The sequence below is a fragment of the Notamacropus eugenii genome, chromosome 3, assembly GCF_028372415.1.
Source record: "Notamacropus eugenii isolate mMacEug1 chromosome 3, mMacEug1.pri_v2, whole genome shotgun sequence".
Classification (NCBI taxonomy): Eukaryota; Metazoa; Chordata; class Mammalia; order Diprotodontia; family Macropodidae; genus Notamacropus; species Notamacropus eugenii.
This window is the reverse complement of record NC_092874.1, coordinates 178,669,763-178,696,841: the sequence shown is the minus strand read 5'-3', so window position 1 is coordinate 178,696,841 and position 27,079 is coordinate 178,669,763. Positions and strand designations below refer to the sequence as shown.

General features: G+C 40.3%; 1 protein-coding gene and 1 long non-coding RNA gene across 5 annotated transcripts in view; one reads left to right on the top strand and one right to left on the bottom strand.

Moving 5' to 3' along the window:
• ITPR2 (inositol 1,4,5-trisphosphate receptor type 2) overlaps window positions 1-1,999 on the bottom strand; it is a 510,130-nt gene extending 508,131 nt beyond the window's left edge. The window contains exon 1 of the mRNA XM_072653450.1: window positions 1,358-1,999. Within this exon, the coding sequence (XP_072509551.1) occupies window positions 1,358-1,449 (92 nt within the window). The 5' untranslated portion in view covers window positions 1,450-1,999. The remainder of the gene's footprint in view (window positions 1-1,357) is intronic.
• On the top strand, window positions 751-25,103 carry LOC140533571 (uncharacterized). Of its 4 annotated transcripts, none has more exons than XR_011976986.1 (5): window positions 751-866; window positions 4,102-8,105; window positions 9,558-15,164; window positions 15,571-15,791; window positions 19,582-25,101. It is a non-coding gene; the product is annotated as an uncharacterized lncRNA (long non-coding RNA). The 4 variants fall into 4 exon arrangements; XR_011976984.1 differs by lacking the exon at window positions 751-866 and having other exon boundaries at window positions 2,118-8,105; window positions 9,558-11,566; window positions 12,702-15,164; window positions 19,582-25,102; XR_011976985.1 differs by lacking the exon at window positions 751-866 and adding an exon at window positions 2,118-2,694.
• The last annotated feature ends 1,976 nt before the right edge of the window (window positions 25,104-27,079 follow it).

The window sequence follows — 27,079 nt, the reverse complement described above, 5'->3', positions numbered from 1 at the left end:
CTCTTTAAAAGCCCAGAGCCTGAAAGGTTCTAAATTTGATCTGAGTTCCAGGAGCATTAGAACAAATGTAACTGCATCACAGTTGCTGGAAGAGACCTAAGGAGCCATCTAATTCAAACCCCTCCTGTTTTATAGAAGCTGAAGCTGAGGGCGAGAAAGGTGAGGGGATCTGCCTAAGGTTATACAGGTAGATGACAGAATTTGAAATCAAGTCCTCTGACTCCAGAGCCTGCGATTTTTCCACTCCACCACGCTGCCTCCTTGGACAGAATCTTGGAACTATTGGGGAGCCCATTATAAAATCCTCAGTTTGACGTTGGAAACCAGTCATCATCTGGCTCTCTCCCTACCTTTCCTGACTTCTTTCTTACACCTTATACCCCAGCACACTGCTGATCAGCCATTCAATGACACTGGCCTTCTTGCTCTTCCTCTAACAAGACAGTCCATCCCTGAAGCCAGAGTAATATCCCGGCTGTCTCCACGCTGCTAAAGCTCAACGTCCCCATCTCAGCCTTTTGACTGGAGAGGCGTCCTTCAAGTCCCAGCTAAAATCCCACCTTCTGCAAGAAGACTTTCTTAATATTGTTTTCCCCATTAGACTCCCCGAGGGCAAGGAGTGTCTTTAGCCTTTCTTTGTATCCTCAGCGCTTGGCACAGTGCCTGGCATATAGTAAGTGTTTATTGGCTGTCAGATCCTTTAAGAATTTCAGCCCACGATCACCTGGTCTAATCCCAAAGGCTGCGGGGATCGGCCTCCTGGCATGGGCCAAAGGAACTGAGCTGGGAGAAAGGAGAAAAGTCCAGGCGGTGACTGAGTGTCCTGGATACCTTCAATGCATCCCGCGGTCACCTGAGAATCTAGGGTAATTGAGCGCTACTAAAGGCATGGAATAGATAGGGGGCGGGGGAAGGAGGCGAGGGTGGAAAGCAAAGACAGGAGGAGGATTTTTTTTTTCATCAAATGCCAACATTTTCGGCAAAACAGCCTTTGGAGAAGAAGCCAGTAAAGAAGGTGAAGTTCTTCCCCGGGCCTGTTTGAGGGTTTCTGAATCACTTCCTCCTTTGATCTGTCTCTACATGAGATTGTGGAGTTGCAAGAGAAACAGTTCTCCCCAAGCAGCTTCCTGTGCGCCGGGGCAAAGCTCTCTCTAGATCCTCAGCTTGTCAGATCGGCGGGTTCCTCAAGTCGGGGACAGGAGTGGGGGGGCGGGGGTGTGGTAGAGGGCGGGGCGGTGCATAGACTCTGGAGAAGATCCACCCCCCCCAACCCAGCGAAAGCCCAACGAAAAGAAAAGGGGAAAAGAGAGAAAGAGAGACGGAGACTGCGTTCCCCAACCCGAGCCCCTCTCCTTACCCCAGGGTGCTGATGAAGCCGTTGACGGAGCCCTCTGCATACAGGGACACGATGTCCCCGATGTATAGAAAACTGGACATTTTGTCAGACATGCTGTCTCATTTTCTAAAGTGGGTGCTCCTTTTTAATGGTTTTGGGGAGGATCCCCAGATGCCCTTCGACACCCTCTTTCCCAAGAGCTGCTGGCGTGCCGGAGAGGGACCAGCGAGGAGTGGAAAGGAGGCAGGCGCCCCAGCTAATGCGGCCGGGCTGACCAAACCGCCTCTGGGAGTGGAGCTCGGCCCCCAGCGCCTTTACCTCCCGGGGAGCCGGGCATGAGCCAAGCCTAGTGCCTGCCCCTCCGCAGCTGCTGCTGCCCCACGACAACCGAAAACCGCGGGCGCGCAGGCAGAGAGAGCACCCGGCAGTAGCAGCGCCTCCCGGGCAGGTTTCCTCTTCCTTTCACAAGTTCTGCTGAGTTTTCTCTCTTCCAGCACCTTTGCTCCTCCTCCTTTCTCTCCTCCCTTCTCTGGCTCCCCTCCTTCCCTTCCCTTGACCCACAGCAGGCGCTACCTTCCCCTGGCCTCTGCCAGTGTTGCTTAGGTGTGCGTGTGTCTGTGTGTAGGTAAAAGTGTGTGTGCGTGTGCGCGCGCGCTCGCGCGTGTGTCGCTTTGCCTCGGGCGAAATTTTTGACCAGGTTGGTTGTGCCCATTAGACAAGAAGGAGGAGGGGATTCCGGGCCAATCAGAGAGCAGGGGCCGCAGGAGGAGCTGGGTTGAGAGATGGGGGAGGGATGGGGAGCACGGAGAAAAAGGGGAGGGGATGGAAAGGGGCGGAGACCTATCTGGCCTTGGGGCGGAGTAAACTGGAGGGCTGGGACAGTTCTTGCCCCTACCCCACTTCTACCCCGCCCCTTGGAAATTGGTGAGCCACCTCCCCTTCCCACACCATGCATCCCCCACCCACCCACGCTGCAGAGGACGGGCCCCTAGTTGCTGCCTCTAGGTTTCACGGAAACTTCAGCCTGGAGAGGACGGGGAGTGGCCACCCCTAGAGAGGATGACCCGCAGGAAGTTTTCCTTTTTCCCTTTTTCCCTCCCGCCCCAATGTCGCCCCACTGCGGCCTCCTCCCCTCCCACTGGCCCAGCCTCCCCACTCTTCCTCTGGCTGGTTCCTAGGACTCAGTGGCGTGCTAGTGACTTGAGCCGCTGAGCTTCCTCGCAGCGCCTGGGGAGGGCAGAGAGGGGCCTCTGGGAGTGAGAATGGAAGGAAAGAGCTGTGGGAAGGTCCAATTTATATGGAAAGGAGGAGAGACAGAAAGGAAGAGCGAAGAAGTAGATTCTGATGGTGAGGGAAAGGTAAGATTGAGGAGAAGAAATGCGAGCGCTAAAAGACAGAAAGAGATGTGAGAATTTGGGGGCCTCATTTCATATTTAGGATGAGGCACTGGCCAATGAAACTTAATATTCTAGATCTTGGCATCAGCAAACGCGAGCAGGGACAGACCCATGTTGGCGCTTTTTGCCAGCACGCGGCGCTACCAAGTCACTTGGGGTGTCAGACTGTGACTGGAATACTCAGTGTCATGCACTGGGGAAGATGTCACTTTTTCTTCCGGCTAGCTGGTTAGCCCCTGCGGCAAGAAACAGCGAAAAAAACTGGTTGCGGTGAAATTTAAATTCCGACTCTGACGTTTACTACCTGTCTGACAGTGGGCATCGCTTAATCTCTCTGGGCATCCATTTCCTTATCTATAAGAAGAGAGAAGTTATATGAGTTTCTGAGGTGCCTTCTAGGTCTATTTCAGGGGGTCTTAAGCTCTTTATGTGTGTCATGGACTCCTCAAAATAATGCTTTTAAATACATAAAATATATAGGATTTCCAAGGAAACCAATTATATTTAAATAAATGTATCAACACATTTTCTTTAAATTCAGAGACCCTAAGTAGCCCCTGGCTAATTTAATAATCCTAAAATCACGAGATGAGTCTCTGTGCCTAGCTCCTTAATTCTAAATCCCCAGTTTACTTTCTCACCCCTTAATTCAACAAGCACAGTCTTCTTCGACGACTTGCTTTTGTTTACATTTAAAAGTGCTAACTATTATAATTGCGGAGGTTATAAAACAAAGCTATAGAAAAGAAATGGGAAGTTTGACAAGCTTCCACACAGGCTTTGTTGGTACTGGACTCTTCCCCTTATATCATCTGTTTTAAAGTGTTTCCCTCAGGCATGATAACACATTGTTGATGGAACTGCAAACTGTTCCAACAATTCTGAAAGACAACTTGGGATTACAAGAGAAAATTCACTAATCTGTTCATATTCTTTAAACGTGTGATCCTACCCATGTACCCAAGAAGGTCAAAAACAGAAAGATCCAATACACAGATACTAAAATATTCGTAAGAGTAGTATTTGTGCTAGTAAGGAGGATAGCTGTCTAAAAGCTTAAATTAAATGATCTTTCAGGTCACCTTGGAATGAGATATGTTTGGATACATCCTGGTATGGGTTTGCTGCCTGGGATTTTCCAGGGCATCCCAGGATCCAGATGTAAAAAGAGAAGGATAACATATTTTGAAAAGTCTAAATATCACCACTGTATAAATATATTTGTTCTCCTGTATGTTTACCTTAGGTTCTCCAGACCCAGATCTTAGTACCTATTTTCTTTTAACCTCCAATTCATTTACAAAGCAGTAAAGCAGTTTCATGAAAAACAGGCGATACCAGACTAACCTTACTTCTTTTTTTTGACAGGGTTACTAAACTGGTAGCTCAGGGGGAATGCTGTAAATATCCTTTCTCTAGATTTTATCAAAGCACATGATTAAGCATCTCATAACTATTCTTGTGGAAGAGATAAATCACAGGCTCATGGCTTTAAAACTGGAAGGGCCTTTAGAGGGTATGGTGTCTAACCTCATTTTATAGTTGAGGACAATAAAGCATAGAGAGGTCAAGGAACTTGCTCAAACTTCACACAACTAGTTAGTCAGTGACTGAATCAGAATTTGAACTCAGATCTGCCTGATGCCAATTCCAAATACAATGAGATATATTCAGAAGCAGACTCAAAAAATAAGAATTAAGACTTCAGTGTCAGTTTAAGGGGATGGAAAAGAGGGAATAAGCATTTATTAAATATCTGCTATGTGCCAGGTAGAGTGCTAAGTGCTTTACAAATATTATCTCACCTTGGCAGAAGGTCTCTAGTGGAGTGTCTCAAGGAACTATGGTTGGCACTGTGCTATTTAACATTTTCATGAATGATAATTGATAATTATCATTGATAAAATTATTTGATAAAATAAAGTTTGATAAGTTTTGATAAGAATAAAGTCAGTATTGATCAAACAGAATTGATAAAAGGCATAAATGGCATGCTGATCAAATTGCAGATGACACAAGGTGGCAGGGAAAGCTAAAACACTGGATAATAGGTGGTAGTGATGTGGATAGAAACAATGCCCTAAGGGTTAAAATTAATATTAAAGGTTGCTTTGCCAGTACTTTGTGAAGCTCCTGGTTTATTTTCTAACCCGAAGGTAGCCTAAAGACTATGCCTCTTATCTTGAAACACCATAAACCTTCTCCCTTATCCTGGACCATAAAATTCCTTGTCTCCCCCATCCTGGCTTGTAAAGTTTCCCCTGTCTCCCTTATTTTGTGTCATCCATCCTCCTCATCCTGTCCCCAAATCTCCAATCCCCATTAAAAAACCTAAAAATTACATCATCATCCTACAGGCTGTGTATATGTCTGGTCCTTTTCCCATATCACTGCCTTTGTTTAACTCCTTGCTAAATCTCAAGGCCACTGCCTTTGCCATCAATAAAGCTCCCAGTGGCTACAGAGAAGGTCTAAGTGAATTCATTCACATCTGGACCAGCTCTCCCATTTCTCCCTTCAACGGTAGTATATGTGTCTTTTGTCTATAAATTTTGTAGAATTCCTTTAAATTTTCTCCTATACTCAAAAAGCATCTATTAAATGCCTGCTATATGCCCAGCACTGTGCTAACTCAAAAAAGAATCTCCACTGTAGCATATACCGAACAAGTGATCATCCAGTCACTGTTGCGTCCTGTTATTCCAAATTGTCTTCCAGAATCATTAGACCAATTTGCAGCTCTACCAACAGGAAAATTAGGTAGGATAAGGTTAGCCTTGCTCCCATTTATAGAGTTTCTTTCACATATGCGTGATGTGCTTTTCTTAAATACCATTGCATGTGGTAGAAGAGGCCACATATTCAAGGGAACGATTCTTACCTCTATTACCATTACAATGGGGTGGATGTGGTGTTTAAGGAGGACTAGCACCTCTGATATGAGGACTTGCTGAGCCTTTTCAGAGCTGCTCATCCACCTTTAATGTCTACTAGCATTCATCTCTTGCATGTGGCTCCAAGAAGCTGTAGTATGAACAGTGGTCACACCCCAGTCTAAAGTAGGTTGAAGATAACTGACAGGCCTCAAACCCTTTGTTGAGTAAAGGGTTATGTACTCCAAGCATTTGAAGACTTTCCCTACATGGAATGCACAGATAAGAACAACTTGTTCCATCAGCCATGGAGGAGGCTGAAGCAGGTACTGTGGAGAGCTTAGAGCTTGGTCAGACACAGAAAGCACCAAGGTCATCCACTGGACACCAGGGCCATTGCCAGTCATTCTGACTTTTGTCTTGGACTTTGATGGCTCTGGAAGAGAGTGAGGCTAACAATTTTGTGCAACTCTATCACACTTAAATCCATTTCATCCACAATCAAGACACCACTCTGTGATGTCATTGGACGTCTTGGCAAAAATGAAGGACGAGAAACAATTCCATTAGAGTGGTGCGTCAGAAGGCAGGATGGGGAGTTTTTTAACCTTTGGTATTGATCTTTATCTTTATCCATATCTTTAGCCTTATGAATAGAAGGGTAAATATAGAGTCTTACAGAAGTTCCGTAGGGCACCTTTACAAGTAGAAGATCAGAGTGGAGTGAGAAAGGGCATAACTGAACGGATATTTATGTGAAAAATATCTGGGGGTTTTAGTGAACTGCAAGGTCAGTATGAGTCAGCAATGTAATGTCACCTCCAAAATCTGTAATCTTAAGAGAAGCATGGCTTCTAGGAAAAAATAATTGATAGAAATGCCTTGATCATTCTATCAACTGGCATATCCATTCTATGGGAGTTTTTATATTTCTTATTTGTGAGATGAGAGCTAAAGTGGAAAGTCAGGATGTTAATGCTGAACTGAAATGTTTTGCCGAAAAACACTAATAACTGAAACAGTCACTATGATGAAGAGAGCTAGCTTCAAAGCCAGGAAGACCTGGTTTCAAGTAGTGCCTCTGACTCCTAACTTATGTGACCTTTTGCAAGCACTTAAGGTCACTTAGAGGCAATTCTTTCAGACCATAAGTTGCAGAGAAGGGTCTGACTTGCAGTGGTAGAGGCTATTTTCTCACCTATTTTCTCATCTCTACCAGTGAAGTAAGAGTCCCCATCCCTATACCAGCCCCTTTTGTATAAAAAAAAAAAAGTCAGAGGCAAAAAAAAAGGAAATTAAAACATAAAAGGAAAAGGAGAAGTATCATGATATAATGGGTAGAATGCAGGGCATGGAGTCAGTAAATAATAATAAAAATAGCATTTAACATTTATATAGCACCTATTATGTGCCAAGAACTTTATAATTGTCTCATTTGATTCTCATAATAACCCTGCAAGGTAAGACCTACTATTATACTCACTTTAAGGATGAGGAAACTGAGGTAAATAGAGGTGACTTGACCTCCCCAAAGTCACATAGCTATGAAGTATCTGAGGATAGATTTGAATTCAGATCTTCCTGTCTCTAGATAGCGTTACATCCTCTGCACTTCCTAACTGCCCCATTTTTAAAAAAAAAAGCCTGGGGAGTGGCTGAACAAGTTGTGGTATATGAATGTCATGGAATACTATTATTCTATAAGAAATGATGAGCAGGTGGACTTCAGAAAAATCTGGAAACACTTATATGAACTGATGCTGAGTGAAGTGAGCAGAACCAGGAGAACATTGTACACAGTAACAGCCACAATGTGTGAGGACTGTTTCTATTAGACTTTGCTTTATGTTTCTATGATTGCCCAACTAAGTATGTACTGTTTGACTCAATGAGAATCTAAAATATAAGAACATCAAAATGTGATGAGAGTAACACATCTCATCCTCCTAGCCCTTCACAGCAATACAAGAACTTCCAAAGGACTCAATGCAAAATTCCATCCACATCTAGAGAAAGAACTATGGAGTCGGAAAGCAGAATATTTTCTATTTTGTTATGTTTTGTTTTGGTTTGGCTTTTCTCATAGTTTCTCCCATTTGTTTTAATTCTTCTAGGCAGGATGACTAATATGAAAATGTGTTTAATAAGAATGTAGGTACAGAACCCATATAAGATTGCATGTTGTCTTGGGGAGGGAAGGGGGGAAAATGTAAAATTTATGGAAGTGATTGTTGAAAACTAAAAACAAATAAATTAATTTAAAAAAAAAGCCCAGGACACAATCGTACTTCACACACTGAATGGGTAACTTTGAACAAGTCATCAACCTCTCTATATCTCATTTTCCTCAACTGTGAAAATGCCAGATGCAACAAGTTGAAAACAAGCTTTTTCTTCTACCTTTTTCTTTAAGAAGACCCAAACAACATGCCTGCATAATTACCAAGAGTTGAAGAGCTCCCCACCTCCCTCCCAGACACATCACTTATGGTGATAGAGGTAAGAATTTGTCCTCTGGAGTTTGGGTAGCCTCTACTACCACATGCATTGTTATTTTTGTCTCTGGAAAATCATGCCATATACATAAAAGGAACTCTAGAAATGAGAACGGTTAGTCCTAGGCAAAATTGGGAAATAATCGAAATTTGTTCCCCCCACCCCCACCTATTTCTCAGGACAATCGTTGCCCCCCAATATGGTGCTATCCTCCCTTTCAGTATCTCCTCCCCCAAGTCTCCCTGGCTGCCTTCACATTATATTAACTTACTAGGGACTCTCCAACAGGAAAAATACCCCACTCCACAGAGGTACCTCCTCCATTCAACCAAATTCACCTGTCTTTTGTACTATTCCCTCAGAGCTTCGCTAGAAAATATGAAAACCTCATTCAATGACCCAAGTTTTCTGTGCTCCCAAATAACTTCCTAATGAGAACCCTCAACACTCTAACCCAAAGAAATGTCTAATGAGAGACTTCAAAGATCAGCAGTCTAGTAGGAAAAAGTTTTGGATAAGGTAACTATTCCATGACCCTCAAATTCTACCATGTGGGTCATACCACAAATCTTTCCACAGTCAATGACTTTACCTACATGTATGACTATCCCTGACTGGGATCATATGTACTATTTCTGTTCTAAACAGTTTAGGACAGAAGTCAGTTGTTCAATTGTTTTTCTGTTGTGTCTGACTCTTCATGACCCATTTGGGATTTTCTTAGCAGAGATACTGGAGTGGCTTGCCATTTCCTTCTCTGGCTCATTTTACAGATGAGGAAACTGAGGCAAAACAGGGTTAAGTGACTTGTCCACACTCACACAACTAGTAAGTGTCCAAGACCAGATCTGAACTCAGAAAGATGAGTCTTACTGACTCCAGACCAGGCACTCTATCCACTGCACCTAGCTGCCCTGGGAAAGAAAACGTGTGCAATTTTATACTGAGCTGCTCTAGCATCATATGCAAACATGCTTTTCTCAGAAGGTTTAGAATGGCCACTTTCTATCTCAGAAAGCTCAGTGTAAGTCCTACCACAAAAAGATTAAGAGTAAGGGAAAAATAAAAAAAAAGTGTAGGTAAATTCAGGTACAATATATGCATATAATTATAATGCTTTTTGTGCTTTAATAAAATTTTAAACCACTACAAACTTTTTAACTATGTTTGGATGAATGCTTTATGTTTCCAAAACTAAGCATTATAATGGTAAGTCACAGATTAGGGGAAATTGTATATTTAACAACAAAACAAAATGTTGAAACACCGTAGGAGGTTTTCTACTCTATTTGTATTAAAAGGAGGTCCAAGATATTCCTTCAACTACATTTTCAGAACCTTCAGTACAGGTGCTTAGCAGTCTCTTTCTAGGCACAAAGTAAGTGCTCTGATTTTTTTTTTTCATTTTTATTGATATTGATTTCTCAATGTATCTGTCACTCTTCCCTCTTCCAGGGAACTACACGTTATTATAAAGAATAAAAAAGAGGAAAACAAGTTCAACAATACCAACACATCAAACAAGTCCAATATTATGTGGAATGTTTCACACCCATAGTCGCCTGTCTCTGCAAAGAAGGAAGCAAGTGTATTCATACATCTTCTTCTTTCAGACAAGGCTTGGTCAGTCTAATTTCATAGCATTCAGCTTCAATTTTGCTGGTATTATTGTTTTTACATGTATATTCTCTGCTTATTATGTGTATTTTTTCCAGATTCTGTTTATTTCACTTTGAATCAGTTCAAACAAGTTTTCCTATGGCCTCCATATTTTTCCCATTCCCCATCATTTGAAGTGCAGGAATATTCTATTGTATTCATGTATCACAGTTTGTTTAATCATTATTTAATAAATGAACATCTGTCTGAGTTTTTGCTTCTGTAAAAATGCTGTCATAAATATAAGACCTTTTTAATCATTGACCTCCTTGAGAATACCCATCGTTTATTTAAAGATACTAAATGGTGTGTTATAAGGAAGAGAAAAGAGAATATAGATGGAGCCACAACCCCTAAACCCAAAAAAGTCTGTAGCTTTGAAGCTTGATAGAAAAATATTTATATTGTGAAACAGCTGTTTTCTACTATAACTGTGCCCTGTGTATTATATCCTGGCAGCATGAAATTTGCTTGGCCTACTTTAAAAAAAAAAAAAAAGCAGTCTCTGCCCCCTGGAGACTCTGAGGACAAATGAGCTTTGGTTCCTGCATTGAGGATAATAGTATTTACCCACCATCAGTAGTAGGCAAACAGCTCAGAGCAGCAATTTTCCTAGGAATAATGATATGTTACTCTGAATTAGCTGCATTATTTTGTCTTTTGCCTGTGGTAGCCCTATAATAGTTCTCTGCGTGTAGCTAAGCTTTATGAACTACATAACAATAAACACAAACTTACGAAGCACCTTCTGTGGGTCCAGCACCTCTCTGGGTAACATCACGGATAGGATAGAAAGATATGGTTCTTCCCCTCAAAAAGTTTACAATAATCTAGTTGAGAACACGATTATAACATACAGGAAACAATTAGGAAATAATTTAAAAAAAAAATCGATAAGAAAACCTGGACAGACAATCCTATGGCAGACAATAGTTGTGAAACAAGGGCAAATCTCTCAACTTTGTTTTTATAAAACAAGGAAAATCCTAGTTGTGTTACCTACTTTATAGCATTTCTGGTATTTTAAATATGAATTACCATTATCATTCCATTGTGGAAATTTTTATGGTGGCCTTGCAAGACAGGTAGATATCAGTGTAGAGGGTTTTCCATCTAAGGTTGAGAATATGAGCAAAAGCAGAGCAGAATGTCTCTACTGTTTGTACAGAGGACAATCAGAAAAACTAGTTGTATTGGAGTGTAATATGGTTGGACAGACAGAGTGGAACTAAATGAAAGAGGTCCTTGATAGTTTTCTTAATTTGAATTTTATTAATCTTCCCTTTGGTTTTCAGAATTTCTAACTTGGTATTTAATTAGGGATTTTTAATTTGTTCTTTTTCTAGCTTTTTTAATTGCAAGCCCAATTCATTGATCTCCTCTTTATTTGATTCATGTAAGCATTAAAAGATACAAAATTTCCCTTTAAGAACTGCTTTGGCTGCATCCTAGAAGTTTTGGTATGTTGTCTCATTATGGTCATTCTCTTGAATGAAGTTATTGCTTCTGTGATTTGTTGTTTGACCTACTCATTCTTTAGGATTAAATTATTTAGTTTCCAATTAATTTTTAATCTGTCTTTCCGTGGCCCTTTATTGCATGTAATTATCATTGTTAATCCCCCAAGCTTCCCAGGTGAAAAGACTGCTGCACCCCATCTTTCTGCTGGCCACCCTGTTCCAGGATTTTCTGGGGGTGATATTTTCTGGATTTTTAGAAGTCAATAAAGGAGAGTGAGAGCAGCTTACTGCTTACTCTGCCATCTTGGGTCCTGAAACGATAGCGGTCCTTGAAAGCCAGTCAAGGTAATTTGGATTTGATATAATAAACAGTCGAGAGTGATTATATATTCTTCAGTAGAAAAATGATCTGATAAGTGCAGCGTTCTGAAAGGATCAATTTAGAAGGAGAATGTAGGATGCATTAGTATGAAATAGAAAAGTATGTTAAAGTAGCCTATATGTGGGAAGATAAAGTTATGTATTAGAGAAGAGACAATATGAATGAAGCCAAAAGAGCAAACTTGAGAGCTAGTTTGAAATAGGAAATAATCCAACAGATTGGTTATAGGAGAAGAGATGGAAAAGGCAAAGATGACTTTACAGTTTCTAGCCTAGAAGACTCTAATCAACTAACTTAGCTAAGGAAAGACTCACCACCAAGTTAGTCATAGGGAATGAGTTTTTCAGATCCACCAACTCACATTAGTACAGTTGTGCAGGGAAATAATGGGTCCTTAATATCCTGAATTGAGGAAGGTAGGTGATACAGTGGATAGAACGCCCTAGGCTTGGAATTAGAAAAACCCAAATTCAAATCCAGCCTCAGATACTTACTGCCTGTGTAACACTGGGCAAGTCACTTAACCCTGTTTGCCTGTTTCCTCATCTGTCAAATGATCTGGAGAAGGAAATGGCAAACCACTCCAGTACCTTTGCCAAGAAAACTCTATGGACAATATTAGCATGCTGTGGTCCACAGGGTCATAAAGAGTCAGACATGACTGAACCAGTGAACAACAATAATGCCCTGAAATAAGAGAAAGGAAAATGGCTCATGTGTAGGAAGCTGTATCGCTTAGGAGGCTTTTTATTCCCAACAACTTTGTGAGAAAATTCAAGGATCTTTGCTCATTAGGCAAAAGAGGAAACTGAGACTTAAAGAACCTACATGAATTGTTCTCAGTCACCTGGCTAGTTAGTGCAAGGTTTTGGATTCAAATCCTCTCTCCTTGCACAAGCCACTCAGCCTCAGTCTCCTCATCTGTCAAAAATAACTGATAGGCAACTTACCTCCATTAAAGCCACACAGACATTGTGCTTAATATAGTGGAAATATGAGGATTTTACTTCAGAACTTCCAATTCTAATTTTAGAAGACTACTTCTGAAAAAGCAGATATTTAGTAATGCCTACTGATTGATTTCTCTCCTTTCTCCAGGAAGAATGCAGTCACCAGAACACTTGCCTTACAACCCTGTCTCCATGGTTCTAGTGATATACGCCATGCTTTTCTAAGTTTTACTCAACACAATGAGACTTTTATTGGCTTCTTTGTCATTTGCTTCAAGTCCATAAATATAGTTTCTATTGTCTGCTTTAATTTACACTGACCAATCTCCCTCTCCACCCTAGAAGGGCCCTCTGCTTCTGAAATTGATTAAGGCAGCTCATTGGTGCATGACCCTGCTCCCTGCTCTGTTCCTAACATCAAGGCTGCAACCTCCCATTTCCTATGAAAATCCTTCCTGGAAGAGTTGTTGTGAGGTTCAAATGAGCTAATAACTTTGGAGCTTTTAGCACAGTGTCTGACATTTAGTAAGTGTTAGTTATATATTAGCTATCCTTATTATTATTATTAACCTTCCCCTCTGATTGGATGGCTCCTCCATTTAAAGATGGTGCCCAGGACAACTACATCTCACTCCTCTCCAAGTTGTACTTTAGACTTCCTCTACCACTCTTGCCCTTCCCTCTCCCCCTAACCAGGTACCTTTGCCCACCCCTCCCCTTTTCAGCTTTCCTTTATGTGTCATCTTCCCCATTGGAATAAGCTCAGAAAGAAACAGGATTGTCTTTCTACTTTGTATTTGTACTTCCAGCAGTTAGCACAGTGCCTGGCATGTAAGAAGTGCTTTTATAAATGACTTCTGATTTGACTTAGCCAATAGAATGAATTGTCAAAAAGGCCTGAGCCAAAAAAGGATGAAAATGCAAACATACATACAACTCTCCCACTTTCCTTTAATCCAACATTCAATCCAGGAATTTTGGCTATATGGGCCTCCCTAATCTTGAAAATTTAAGTTCAGTCATGTATCTTAATAAATTTTTACCTATCTACCCACTCTTATATAAGCCCTTCCAAAAAAAGCAGAATATATTGATTGGACATACAAAATTAAGATGTAAATTGATTAATTTCAGGAAATTTTAATTTAAAAGCAATATTCAAAAGTCATTTGTCATAAAAAAGCAGGAAGTGAAACTAACCCTATTTCAATTCATTTAATGCATAACTGTCTGCAAGGAAATGTGCCAGGTACTAGGATATGAAGATGAAATAAGAGGCTGTCTTCAGGGAGCTTTCAATTTTGTAGAGGGTAGAAGTTATATATCCAAATAACTGCGAGACAAGAAAAAATGTAGTAGGGAAGTACAAATTCAGTTCAGTTCAATCAACTGATGTCTATTGAACACCTGCCATATCTTAAGCCCAGTCTTACAAAGACAAAACTAAAACAATTCCTGCCCTGATGGAGCTTATATTCTACTGGGATCCTAGTCAGAGAATTCAGAGAAGGCGTGTATGAAATGATTCACAGTAAAGGAAAAAGAGCAAAGAGGACTATTTATACAATGCAGAGAAAGACAAAAGAAAAACTTTAACACTCTAATTAGCAAAATAGTCAAACATGAATCAAGAAGAGTCATGAATCTATGCCAACATGAGAGCTGGTAAAAGGATGTGTGAATGCTTCACTGACAGCAGACAAGATTCAGTGGGGACATGATAGATGTATTCAAGTGTACGAAAGGCTATCTTGTGGAAGGAGGATTCGATTTGTTCTGTTTGGCCCCAGCAAGCACAACCAGCAGTGGTAGAAGTTGGGAAAGAGGCAAATTTAGACTTGATGTCACAAAAATCTTTCTGACATTTAGAGCTCTCCCAAAGCAGAAGGGGCAATGTTGGAAGATAATAAGTTCTCTTCACTGACAGGTTCTTCAAGCAACTAAATTTCTTCTCGTTGAATATTTCATAATGGGTATTTCTTTTTTTTCCCTCAAAATTGAACTACATCACCACTGAAGTACCTTCCAACTCTAAAATACTATGATTCTGGGGTTCTGTAATGGGAGGTTTATGTTCAAGCTTGGCTGGAATATCAAGTATATAAAAAATTGTTGTTTGCGCATGTTCTCAAGGAGGACCAATGATATCACAAAGGTGAGGACTTGCGTGTGAATTTTACATGAGTATGGTGAGCTGCACAAAGCTGTCATCGAAGTACAGCAGCAAGACTTGACATAAGAGGTTATGTGATGTGGAATAAGTTTGAAAAAGTCAAAGAGAGCTCTTGAATATCATGATAAGGAATTTCATTAACCAGTGGGAAGCTACTGAAGTCTTTTTTCCATAGAGAGGTGAACTTATCAGAGCAGTACACTGGGAAGAACTCACACTATGACATGAAGAATGAATTTGAAAGGAGAAAAAAAGCAACAAATGAATAAATGAATGAATGAATGAAAAAATATTTATTAACAATTTACTAAATACCAAGCACTGTGAATGAAAATACAAAAGCAAAGACAGTTCCTGTCCTTAAGGGGCTTAAATGTGCAGCGTCCTGCCCAAGTGGGCTTGGTCCCTCGAAGGACAGCCTTAAGACACTGTCTAGAGGTAAGTGAGGGAGGCATGACTCTTTGTTGGTGGAGGAGATGGGGAAAGAGAGGAGAAAGACTATAAATGTCTGATGTGATGCCCCAAAATCATAGTTATGTGGTGAGGACCCCAATATGCCCCTTTGTTTCCCATTACTAGCACCCCAGTGTGTAAAATCATTACCTAATTCTTGAGTTGCAGAGCATTCTGTTTTATATTCTGTCCCCTAAACTAATCTGTATGTGTGCCCTAACTACTGTTTTACTACTTGCTTTGATAAATGTTTGCTCTCTATCCACGATGAGATGGTTTTAGGGAGCCAGTGGAGATAAAGCTGTTAGCTTCACAGTCTGGAGCAGGACTACTTCACTTCCCCCTTCCCTGAAGTAAAGAGAAAAAATAATTTTTATTCTTATCTTTCCAGAAGAATCATGCCCCAGTCTGCAAATATCTGATATGTGATGAAATAATTCTAGCTCAGTAGTCCTCTGGAAGATCAAAGAGCAAAGGAATGGCCACCCAGTCACAGCCATCATACTCCACAAAGATGGAAATTCCATCTCTCCAAAGAAGCAGGGGAGAAAAAGTCTAGATCATATCTATCCATAAATACAACCCATTCCACACTGAAGATCACCTAACAAGGTAAGGTACCAGACACTGAAGTCCTCTATCATGCTGATCTGCCAGGCATTCAAACTCTACTGCAAGGAGTGCAATTCCAATGAGCTGGCCAGTCTGAACGCCCAATGTCCATTTACCTAAACAGAGAATTCACACAAAGCAAGTGCTCACAACAGACGTCAGAAGAAGTGGTACAAGGACACTCTCAAAAACTTTAGTATCAATTGTGAGACATGGAAGATGCTAGCACAGGACTACGCAGCCTAGCATGCCTGCTTCGAAGAAGGTGCTGTGCTCTATGAGCAAAGCAGAATCACAGCAGCACAAAGGAAACGTGAGATGTGCAAATCTAGAGATATCTCCATCCCAAATGTTTAAATGGACTTATTTGTGCCCAACCTGTGGTAGAGTCTTCTGAGTTCACATTAGACTAATCAGTTATAGTCAAACACACTGCACCTTGACCCCAACATCATGATGTCACTGATGCTCTTTGAGTAGGAAGGATGAACAAATAATTGGACATAAGAAACTATATTTATAATTAATATACTGGGAAATACATTAGTAAACCCCAGCAGCCAATCACACAACACAGATAGGCACACAGAATGTGGGTAAATGAGACAACCTTCACACACACACACACACACACACACACACACACACACACACACACACACACACACACACATTGTTTATTGGATACTAAGAACAAAGTTCACTTCTCCTTCCTCAAAAACTGAGAGCACATAGATAAGAAGATAGAGTGGCTAAAGGGAACAAATTCCTTCTCACTTGCTTATTAAATAGGTACAGGCTTAATGCTTGTATCTCCATTAAACTGATAGATGGTGTCTTTTCCCTTTAGAAAAAAGGTTGAGTTTAGGAGGAAAAAAGCTGACTGCCCACAAGTTGATTCTTGTGCTTACTTGTTGTTCGGTCATTTCAGTCAAGTCCCACTCTCTGTGGCCCCATTTGGGGCTTTCTTGGCAAAGATACTGGAGGATTTTGCCATTTCCTTCTCCAGATCATTTGACAGATGAGGAAACTGAGGCAAACAAGGTTAAGTGACTTGTCCAGGATCACACAGCTAGTAACTGTCTGAGGCTGGATTTGAATTCACCAGGCCTGGTACTCTATCCACTGCATCAGCTAGCTACCTTCTCATAACCAGATACTTAATAAACTCTGGGTCCTTTGTTTTTTTTCCTACACATTCTGAAACAAGCAATCAGTTATTTAAGTATTAAGTTATACTGTGGAGAGTTGATAGAAATACCTGGTTTACATTCTACCAGATGCTTTCTAGGCTAGTTTACTCCCCCAGCTCCCACTCACTTTGGCAGGTTGGGTCCCCAGAAAGAAGCTGACTCTGATTCTTCTTGTGTTTTTAGGAATAATTCTGAGGGGATGGGGTTTCTATAATGTGGCCCACAAGTCCTCATTAACAACTAGCTAGTATATATCAATTAGCTTTTAGAAAAAGGATTTACTGAAAATGAAAATGTAGAGTATACTAAATATCATCACCCCAATGTAGGGACACCCTTTCCCCTTGTCCCTGGGGAGAGTGGGTTCAACCTTAAAGTACAGTACGATGGTCATAAGGAATGCAGCAAACATACTTCCAAAAAGGGTGCTTCTGACTCCTGACCCTGAAAGTTCTTTTCTCCCTTTGTAGAGTCCTTGGGAAGTTCCCCTCATGTATTGCCCCTCATTGGGCTGTCAGTCAAATTGGGTCCCAAGAGACAGAGCCAGTGATGAATGCACAGTTCACAGCCAGCATTTCTTTCTGCCACAAGAAGTATCACCCCCTTAAGCTGTCATAGGCCTTAGGTGACTGTCTTTCCACATTTATATTCGGGAATTTCCTATGTCATCAACCACTACTGATCCAAGGGGCTACACTGCTAACTGTCTCAAATTGTCAGTGGGACTCCTGATGGGACCTCTGGATTTATAAAACTCACTGAGTCACCTGGGCACTCCCATCTTGAAATATTAATTTGCCTAAGATAAGGGATGTGGGGAAGGAAGGTAGCATGTACAGAGGTAGCATGTGCTTAGGACACACAGTAGCTGGACAGAGGAACACAGCCAACTACCCCTTCTCCTCAGGCAGTCAAAGCATCAAGGCAAGAAATTTGAGAGATGTGTGATCCATCACTTTTGTATACACACTGAAATTTCAGCTCGGCTATTCTGAATCTTCTGTTTTTCTGATTGTTTTTAGCATCTCCAAATCACTCATGCTCAAAAACCAGCTCCTCAAAGTTTCTACCTTATTGAACTATAAGTAGGCAGAAAATACCTGTGCACTGTCCCCAACAGGCCAGTCCCCACACACTGTATAAATCATAGTTGGTTCTTCATTATTTAAAAATACTTATTCATACAGTTAGGGACAGCTATGTGGCACAGTGGATAGAGTATCAAACCTGGAATCCAGAAAATCCGGCCTCAGATACTTACTAGTTGTGTGACCCTGGCTAAGTCATTTGACCTTGCTTGCCTCAGTTTCCTCATCTATAAAATAAGCTGGAGAAGGAAATAGCAAACCACTCTAGTGTCTTTGCTAGGAAAACCCCAAATGGGGTCATAAAGAGTTGGACATGACTGAAAAATGATTAAATAACAAATTCATACAGTTATCTCTTGTGCTGGTCATGACAAGTAGACAGCCAGAGTACTCCACTGGTAGCCTCATGATGGTGAGAGAAAGCAGAGAAGGCCTCTAATACACTGGGTGGATTGCCCGTGATGAGTTTTTGGAAGAACATGGGCAAGAGTGGGATGAGAATAGGAAGGCATGGAAGAGTTGGGATCTGCATTACTAGAGGAGGCTACTGAATTAATAAGATCTCAGATCATTTGAATACAGTCCATCTCCATGTCACTACAATACAATCTTATACATTTCATTTTTTTTCCTGTTAACTAGCAGTGTAACAGATGAGCCTGTAATAAAGCAGGTTGGGAAGAAAGGGAGACTGATGAGATTAGTAGAGTACTACTAACTGACAGAAGAGAAAAAAAATTAGTTGACCTGCTCAACAAAGTTCTGCCTCACTATTGACTACTTTTCTGTATCTTCCTATTATATCTAGATAACCATTGGATTTCAGTTGTGTGATTAAATATAGACCCTTTAAAAATTTCCAATTCAATAACCTTAGAATCCAGTACTATGCTGATCAATGTTTAACAACCAGCTCTCTGGGGGAGGAAAAGTCCCCATAACAAACCTTTAAGCTTAATGTGCATTGTTAACACTTCATTAGGTCTATCGCATCAACAAAACGAAAGTCAAACCCTGATTTATAGCATTTGCTGATTTCTGAGGTATAAATGTTTCAACTGAAAATTCCACAATTTGCCCTCAGAGCCAGCTTGAGCACATCCTTGCCTGACCCAACCCCATCCTCCCTTCTCTAGTCCCCAGAAAGCAGTCTGCCAACAAAACTTAATGAAGTCCAGAAGTTATTCCTAAAATACCTCACCATATTTCCCTTAATTTGGTTCCCTCTTCCTTATGAATTTCATTTGAATTCCATTATCACAATTCTATTTTGCTCTCTGGTTGTCTCATATGCATGTCTTGCCTCCCAATTAGGGCAAGCTGTCAGAGAGTAGGCTCTGCGTCCTACGTTTCATTTCATCTTCAATAATGCCCGGTACGGGAAGGAGCATACATTATGTATTCCATAAACAACTTCTGTTTTGTTGTTATTACAGTGAACACTATAATTATTTTGCCATTTATGCGCTTCATATGACAGATGAGAATGAAGCCTGTTTCTTTTTACAGTGGAAGAAAAACCTCTGGAAAGTAAGGGGTGCCCGCTAATTGGAGAATGGTCGAACAAATTATGGTATATGAATATGGTAAAATAAATTCATGCCATAAGAAATAATAAAGGAGAACATTTCAGAGAAACCTGTGAAGACTTGTATGAACTGATGTAGATTGAAGTAAGCAGAACCAAGAAAGCAATTCTTACTATAACATTTTTTAAAGGAACAAGTTTGAAAGACACAAACTCTGATCAATGCAATGATCAACAAAGATTCCAGAGGAACAACGATGAAAAACATTAGCCACTTCCTGACAGAGGTGGACTTGGGCTTTCAGCTCCCATGCAAGGAATTGGATTAATAAAACAATGAGTATAGGATGGGACATATTGAACTCATATTTGAGCCCACAAATTGTCAAAAAATAATGCCCCTTCCTTCTCTTGTGGGACTCTACCTGGGTTCTACATAGTCTTCCAATCTTATAGTGATCCCCTAGAGTTGAATTGTACCCAAAAGCAGGAAAACAATATGAGTTGCTAGAAAGAAGTTTTACCTTACTGATTCACAGTGTATGTGAACATAAAACTTTGGTATGGGTTATATTGTGGGCACTTTCTGGGGTCATTGACTTTATTTGGATCCTATGCTTTCTAAAGCAACAGTAATTAACTTTAAACTGACCTTCACAATCAAGGCAGGAATGAATCTAGATGGACATTATATAATTATATATGGGGGGGGGGGGTGACTACCATTACTTCTGAGTTATGGATCCTATCAAAAGATTTTATTTGAGAGGAGTTCCTACAGACTATGACAAGAATACCACTAAAAGTCCACTGCTGTCAACTCTTTAGACAACTGTAATCTAACATGAGTGCCTCAAGGATACAGAGAAATACATTATGGGAGTTGACATTTCATAGATTGCACTGAACCTCTAGGAATGAAATGATCACTTAGGTGGCAAAAAAAAAAAACAAAACAGACTTTTATCTGAAAAGCTTGATGGTAGTTGTTCCAAAAGGAGCAATTGCTGTCATGATGGCATTCTGTGGGACATTCAGGAGAGAGGGACACTACTAGGAGGCACTTTGAATGGAAACTCCATCCGAGGTAGTTAGATGGTTTGAGCTCTCTCTTTCTCTGCTTGCTGGTCTATCTCTTCAAATTCCCAAGAGAAGGGTTATAGCTGGATTGTATTGGAGCTGAACTCAGCAAGAAGGAAAATGGATTCTTCCCCAGGCATATTCTACATGTTGCTTTTTTTCATGAAGCTGTTCTTAATTCACTGTTTTTATATATAATTACAACCAGCCATAAAGATCATGCAATCTGTGGTCTTTTTTAATTGCAAACAAAAGACTCCAACAGAGGGAGCCAGTAAATGGCTGGGATTTGGTACAAAGAAAAGAAGACAGAGATCTAAGCCTCTGTCTAAAATAGCCCAAGTTTTGGTTTTGTTATTATTCTAACTTGCAGGCTCCGAGCTGTAACTAATGAGAGAACATTAGGGTTTTGATTTTTTTATTAAGAACTTCTGATATTTTTTTCAAGAGCAGATTGAGTCTTCTGCCCTTGAGGATAAATCCCTAAGCCAAGTATCCAGGGTGGTCTGGTGAGGGAGATGGAAGAGTGTGTGCCCCATCTTGTCTTTCTCACCCATAACCCCCACTGTTTTCTTCTAGAGTCTGTCTAGTAGAAGGATAGGACTGTGACTTTATAACTCAGCCTGGTGAGGGGAAGAGAAACACATAATTGAGGAAAAATGACTGTGCTCCCAAACTCCCAAGTGGGGGATCCCAAAGAGTATCTCTCACTTTATTTCTTGTAACTTTGCCAAATAGCAATACCAAATGGTGAAAGTAATATATTGAGGAAGATATTCAGGAAGCAAGATAATGCTGCACTGAGTGAGCTGCCTGATACTATCAGGTCTCTTCAGAGGGAGATCCAGAAGGAAGGCAACAGGCCAGGGTGTTCAAAGGTACTCTGGTGTAATTTGTAGGCACTCCAAATTTTTTTAACTGAGGGAGAAGTAGTGAGTGTGCCCAAATGTACTCCTAAAGGAGCCCTCAGTCCTGTACTTTCTCCTGAGCAAGGTGTGAAATTCCCAGGAAGATGTCAACTGTTTGATAAGAAATTAATTCTTACCTTGTTTCGGTTAATTGTTGTCTCACCAGCACCACACTGATGATTGAGTTCATATAGTTCGTATGCCTGAGCTTCATTATTGGACATGGCCTTTAAAAGAAAGGGACATCACAGACTCCAGAAACTAGAGATCTGGTAAGTCAGAGGAAGGACACAGAAGAGGTTAGACGTAGAGAAGAGTGGGGCCACACAAATGAATACCATTTCTCGGATGGAGTTCCGTACCGTCACAATGAATTATGTGGATGGTACAGGAGTTAAGAAGGGGAGTTAATTCTCTGACAAAACTAGGATTTTTGCCTGATGTGGGGAAGGGAGGAGCTTAGCCCCAGGTGGTACAATAAGCCTAGGGCAGTGACATAGGCCTCTGAGTAAAGAGAGGAACACTACAGAAATGGATTATGCTCGTCTCTAGCAATCCAAGTTTGGTTTGGAATCAAGGAAGAGGTTATCAAATCTTCTCAACATCTAATTCTGAGTTTCCAACTTTTATGACTTTGGAATTTTTGTCACTATTTTGAAAAGTAAGAGATCCTCCTGTCTTTCTATTTTATTTTATATTATAAATCCAATATAAATATATCGGATCGGATATATGGATAAATATGATAGGATATAAATATATTATTTATGTTACACATTTTATATCATAAATAAAACATATTTATATTTTATATTGTACTTCATATATTTACTACATATTTTGCAATACAAACCAATTTTCACATCAAAAGTAGCAGTACAAGTCAGAATGAGAGTATCCATCTTTGGGAGATGAAAGTGAACCTGTGTGGTTGGTTGCTTGACTACTTGGCAACCTGAGTCTTTCCTCTCACAGAGTAGTATTAGGTGTCTGTTATAGGCACTTGCTAACTTCAATAAAACCAGTCATATTCATTGTGTGTGCATGGGAGCTAAGAGTCTTTTTTTTCCTTTTGGGAGAGAGATCTAGACAAAAGCTAACTTCTGATGTTCCTAGGGGAAATCCTGGGTGGGAGCAAAAACTAAAGATTTGATTAATAAGAGAAAAACCGTCAAGACTGAACACAATCCTAGCAAGCTCAAAGCTTCAGTAATAGAGCAAAATTCCACACAACTGCCTCCTAATGAAATTTGTCCCATTATTGGACAACCCTAATTGTTAACAAACTCTTTAATATATCTAATCACATGTACATCCTTATAACTTCTATCCACCACTCTTAGCTCTTTCTACTGAGGTCTAGCAGACAAATCTAATTCCCTGGATCAGTCAGAAAAAAACGTTTATTGGGCCTACTGTGTGCCAGATACTATGCTGTCATGTCATAAATAGTGTAGGAGACTGCCTAAGATATTATATAGTATCCATATTTTCTCAACCAACATAATAGGATACATGACATAACAAAGTATTTTTCAATATCATTGAATCATATCTTCTGAAATATTTACTTGTGGTTTACAGCAACAGTAAATTAGATGATATAATTTAGGTATTGGGAAGAGAGCTGTTATTTCTGTATATAAGGGAACTCTGTTTACCTCTACAAACTGCGTCTTTAGAGTCTAAGAAGGTAGGTAACAGGCTCAGTATCATACACACACACACACACGTATGTCAGAAGGATATCCTGAACCCAGGCCCCATCTCTGAGGACAGCTCATTCTTCCCCATACCATTTCTCCCATACTATTTCTCTCTTTAGGGATCCATATTATAAATAGTAAGTTTTGAAGATTATCCTAATCATTCTCTTTTGCACTTTTAGGGAAAAAGTAGAAATAATAGAGGAGAGGAACAATTTCTTTATGAGGTAAACCAAGATTTTAGAATGTTTCATTTGGATTTTTTGTGGAGGGGGAAAAGGATGGTGGGAGGCGGCAGATGTCTCTGGAGAGAAAGACCTAGAAAATATAAAGACAAGCAGATCTCTGACTTTTCAAAATAGTAACAAAAACCCATATCCTTAATGTGAAATTATGAGAGCTACTTTTCTCAGAAAGACTCCAAAGCCATAAAAGTTGGGAAAGTCAGTATTAGCTATCGAGAAGACTTGATAACCTCTCCTTTGATTTCAGAGTTTATACTAAGCCTCTCCCTGTCATACCCAAAGAAAATGTTCACTTTGCTCTGGAAAAATGAAAACCCTACACAGGACACGTCCAGCTTTAAAGTATTTTGGTGGTTTATTGTTGTCTGACAGTGGTTCTTTACAGAGGGCCTAATTTGTAAAAGCCTCGGTAACCCTATGAGATCAAGGTATACCAACTCTGATAAGAGCAGATCAAAGATTAGAATGCTGTTGCCTTTTTTCCTCCCTAACAACCTTATCAGTGTCTGGGGTCTGCAAATTTTTTTGTACCATGCTTGTACATTCCAAGACCACTTTGCAACCAAACTCAAGCCTCAGTCTTAGGCCTTAGGCTAGGCAAGAGTTTGTCTACGTTAAACCATTACAAAGCTTTCCCCAAATTTTAGCCTGTACCATATTGAATAAATCATGATACAAATGACACCAAAATGCTAGCTATAAGACCATAATTCTGGAGTGAGATCTGCAACAAGAAGGGACTTCAGAGATCATTTAGTACAACTACCTCATTTCATAGATTGGAAGATTGAAGTCCAGAGAGGCTAAATGATTTATGATGAGCAATTTAGAGCTAAGAGAGACCTTAAAAGTTACCTGTTCCTGTGCTCAAAGGGCTATAAAAATATGCATAACTTTTGACTCATCACTACCACTTCTAGGGCTGTATTTCAAAAAAGATCATAAAAATGGGGAAAGGACCCACATGTACAAAGATATTTACAGCAGCTCTCTTTGTGGTGGCCAAGAACTAGAAATTGAGGGGGTGCCCATTTACTGGAGAATGACTGAACAAGCTAGGGTATATGAATGTAATGGAAAAATATTGTGCTATAAGAAAGGATGAGCAGACAGACTTTAGAAAAACCTGGAAAGATTTATATGAACTGATGCTGAGTGAAGTGAGCAGAACCAGAAGAACACTGTCATAGTAACAGCCACAGTGTGTGAGGACTGATTTTAGTAGACTTAGCCCTTCTCAGCAATGCAAGGACCTAAAACAGTTCCAAAGGACTATGATGGAAAATGCCATCCACCTCCAGAGAAAGGACTGTGGAGTCTGAATGCAGAATGAAGTAGAATATTTTGTTTTGCTTTGTTATTCTTTTTCTTGGTTTCTCCCAGTCATTCCAGTTCTTTTATACAAGATGACTAATGCGAAAATATGTTTAATAGGAATGTATATGTAGTGCCTACATCATATTGCAGTCCATCTTGGGGAAGGAGGGAGAGAAAATTTAAAACTTATGGAAGTGAATGTTGAAAACTAAAAATAAACTAATTTTAAAAAATTACCTTTTCCATTTATAGAAGAGAAAATTGAAGCCCAGAATGGGTAAGTGAATTGTCCAATTTCGCATAGATAACTCATGTCTTAGTGGGATTCAAACTAAGATCCTTAGACTCCAAAGCCAATATTTGTTCCACTTCAGTAAGTCAACAAACATTTAAGTAGCTAGTATATACCAGGAACTGTGCTAAGCACCTGAGATACAAAGAAAGACAAAAGGCAGTCTCTCCTTTTAAGGACCTAATGGGAAAAAACAGCATAAAAATAACTGTGTACGAACAATATGTACATAGGATAAATCAGAGTTGATCAACAGAAGGAAGGCACTAGCATTAAGGGGGATCAGGAAAAGCTTATAGAGAAAGAAAGCCTGGGAAGGCAACAGGAAGAGATGAAGAGGAAAAACATTCCAGGCATGGGAGACAGTTCGTGAAAATGCTCAGAATCAGGAGATGGATTTTCTTGTTCAAGAAACAGCAAAGAATCCAGTATTACTCAGTTTCAGAGTATGTGAGATTAAGTGAAGCGTACAGCGTGTTCGCCCTTTGTTGCCAAAGAAGACCATGCCATCAGAGAAATAATGACATGACTTGTACTTGACTTTGTTTTGAGTGAGGGAGGGCTGTGCAAGTCACCAGTCTCACTTCTCCTCCAGAGCCATCTGAATCCAGTGACCAGATATTCATCAGGATGACTGGAGATGACCCAGGATGAGACAATTGGGGTTAAGTGACTTGCCCAAGGTCACACAGCTAGTGAATGTCAAGTGTCTGAGGTGAGATTTGAACTCAGGTCCTCCTGACTCCTGCACTAGTTCTCTATCCACTGCACCACCTAGCTGCCCCCGGGTGAAGTGTAGGAGGACTGGAAAGGTAGGAAATGACTTTGAATACCAAACAGAGGGTTTTATGTTTGATCTTAGAAGTGATAAGGAGGCTGGAGTTTATCAAGAAGAGAGATAATACTGTTGGACACTTTGGCAAAAAAAATCACTTGGACAATTGAGGGGAAAATAATGAAGAGAAAAATCCTTAAACTCCCCTTAAGCCAAACCTAAATAAAAAGGACTAAAATTAGCACAACAAAAGTTGCTCAAATTAGTCTTCCTTTGTCCTAGTCTCAAGAATTCCCAAAGAAGAGTTGTGTGAACATCTCTGAAAGTCCCAGGTCTCAAATTCCAGAACTTCTGCATTTATATAAAGAGCTGTTGGTTTATCTAATGAAGGCAAGTGGGGAGGTTAAAAGTGAGGACAAGTATATATGGTCATTTTAGCACATTTTGACACACTAAAGCCTCAGTTACAGTGGTTTACTTAAGAAGCATGAAATAAAGCTTTCGATTCTAAAGGTTCTTTTCCCTGACAAATGACCAAAGGATATAAATGGGTAGGTCTCAAAAGAGGAGATCCAAGCTATCAACGACTATATGGAAAAATGCTCCAAATCACTAATAATTAGGTAAATTAAAATTAAAACAACTCTGAGGTTCCATCTCACACCCAACAGTTTGGAAAAATTGACAAAAATGACATGTTGGAAAGACGATGGGAAAATAGGCACGGGGTGGGGAACCTGCGGCCTTGAGACCACATGTGGCCCTCTAGGACCTCAAGTGTGGCCCTTTGACTAAATCCAAACTTCACAGAACAAATCCCCTTAATAAAAGGATTTGTTCTGTAAAACTTGGACTCAGTCAAAAGGCTGCACCCAATGCCACATGTGGCCTCAAGGGTTCCTCACCTCTTTTCTAGATATTCTAGATATTCTGCAAAGTAATCTGGAACCACGTCCCCAAAGTCATTACACTGTACATACTTTGACCTGCAATGGACCTCTACCAGATCTATAATCTTACAATAGACCTCCACTAGGTCTATGACCCAAAGGAATCAAAGAAAAAAATAAAGGATCTATATGTACAAAAAGATTTTTAGCAGCTCTTTTTGTAATGGAAAAGAGCTAAAACTCAGGGAGTGCCCATCAAGCGAGTG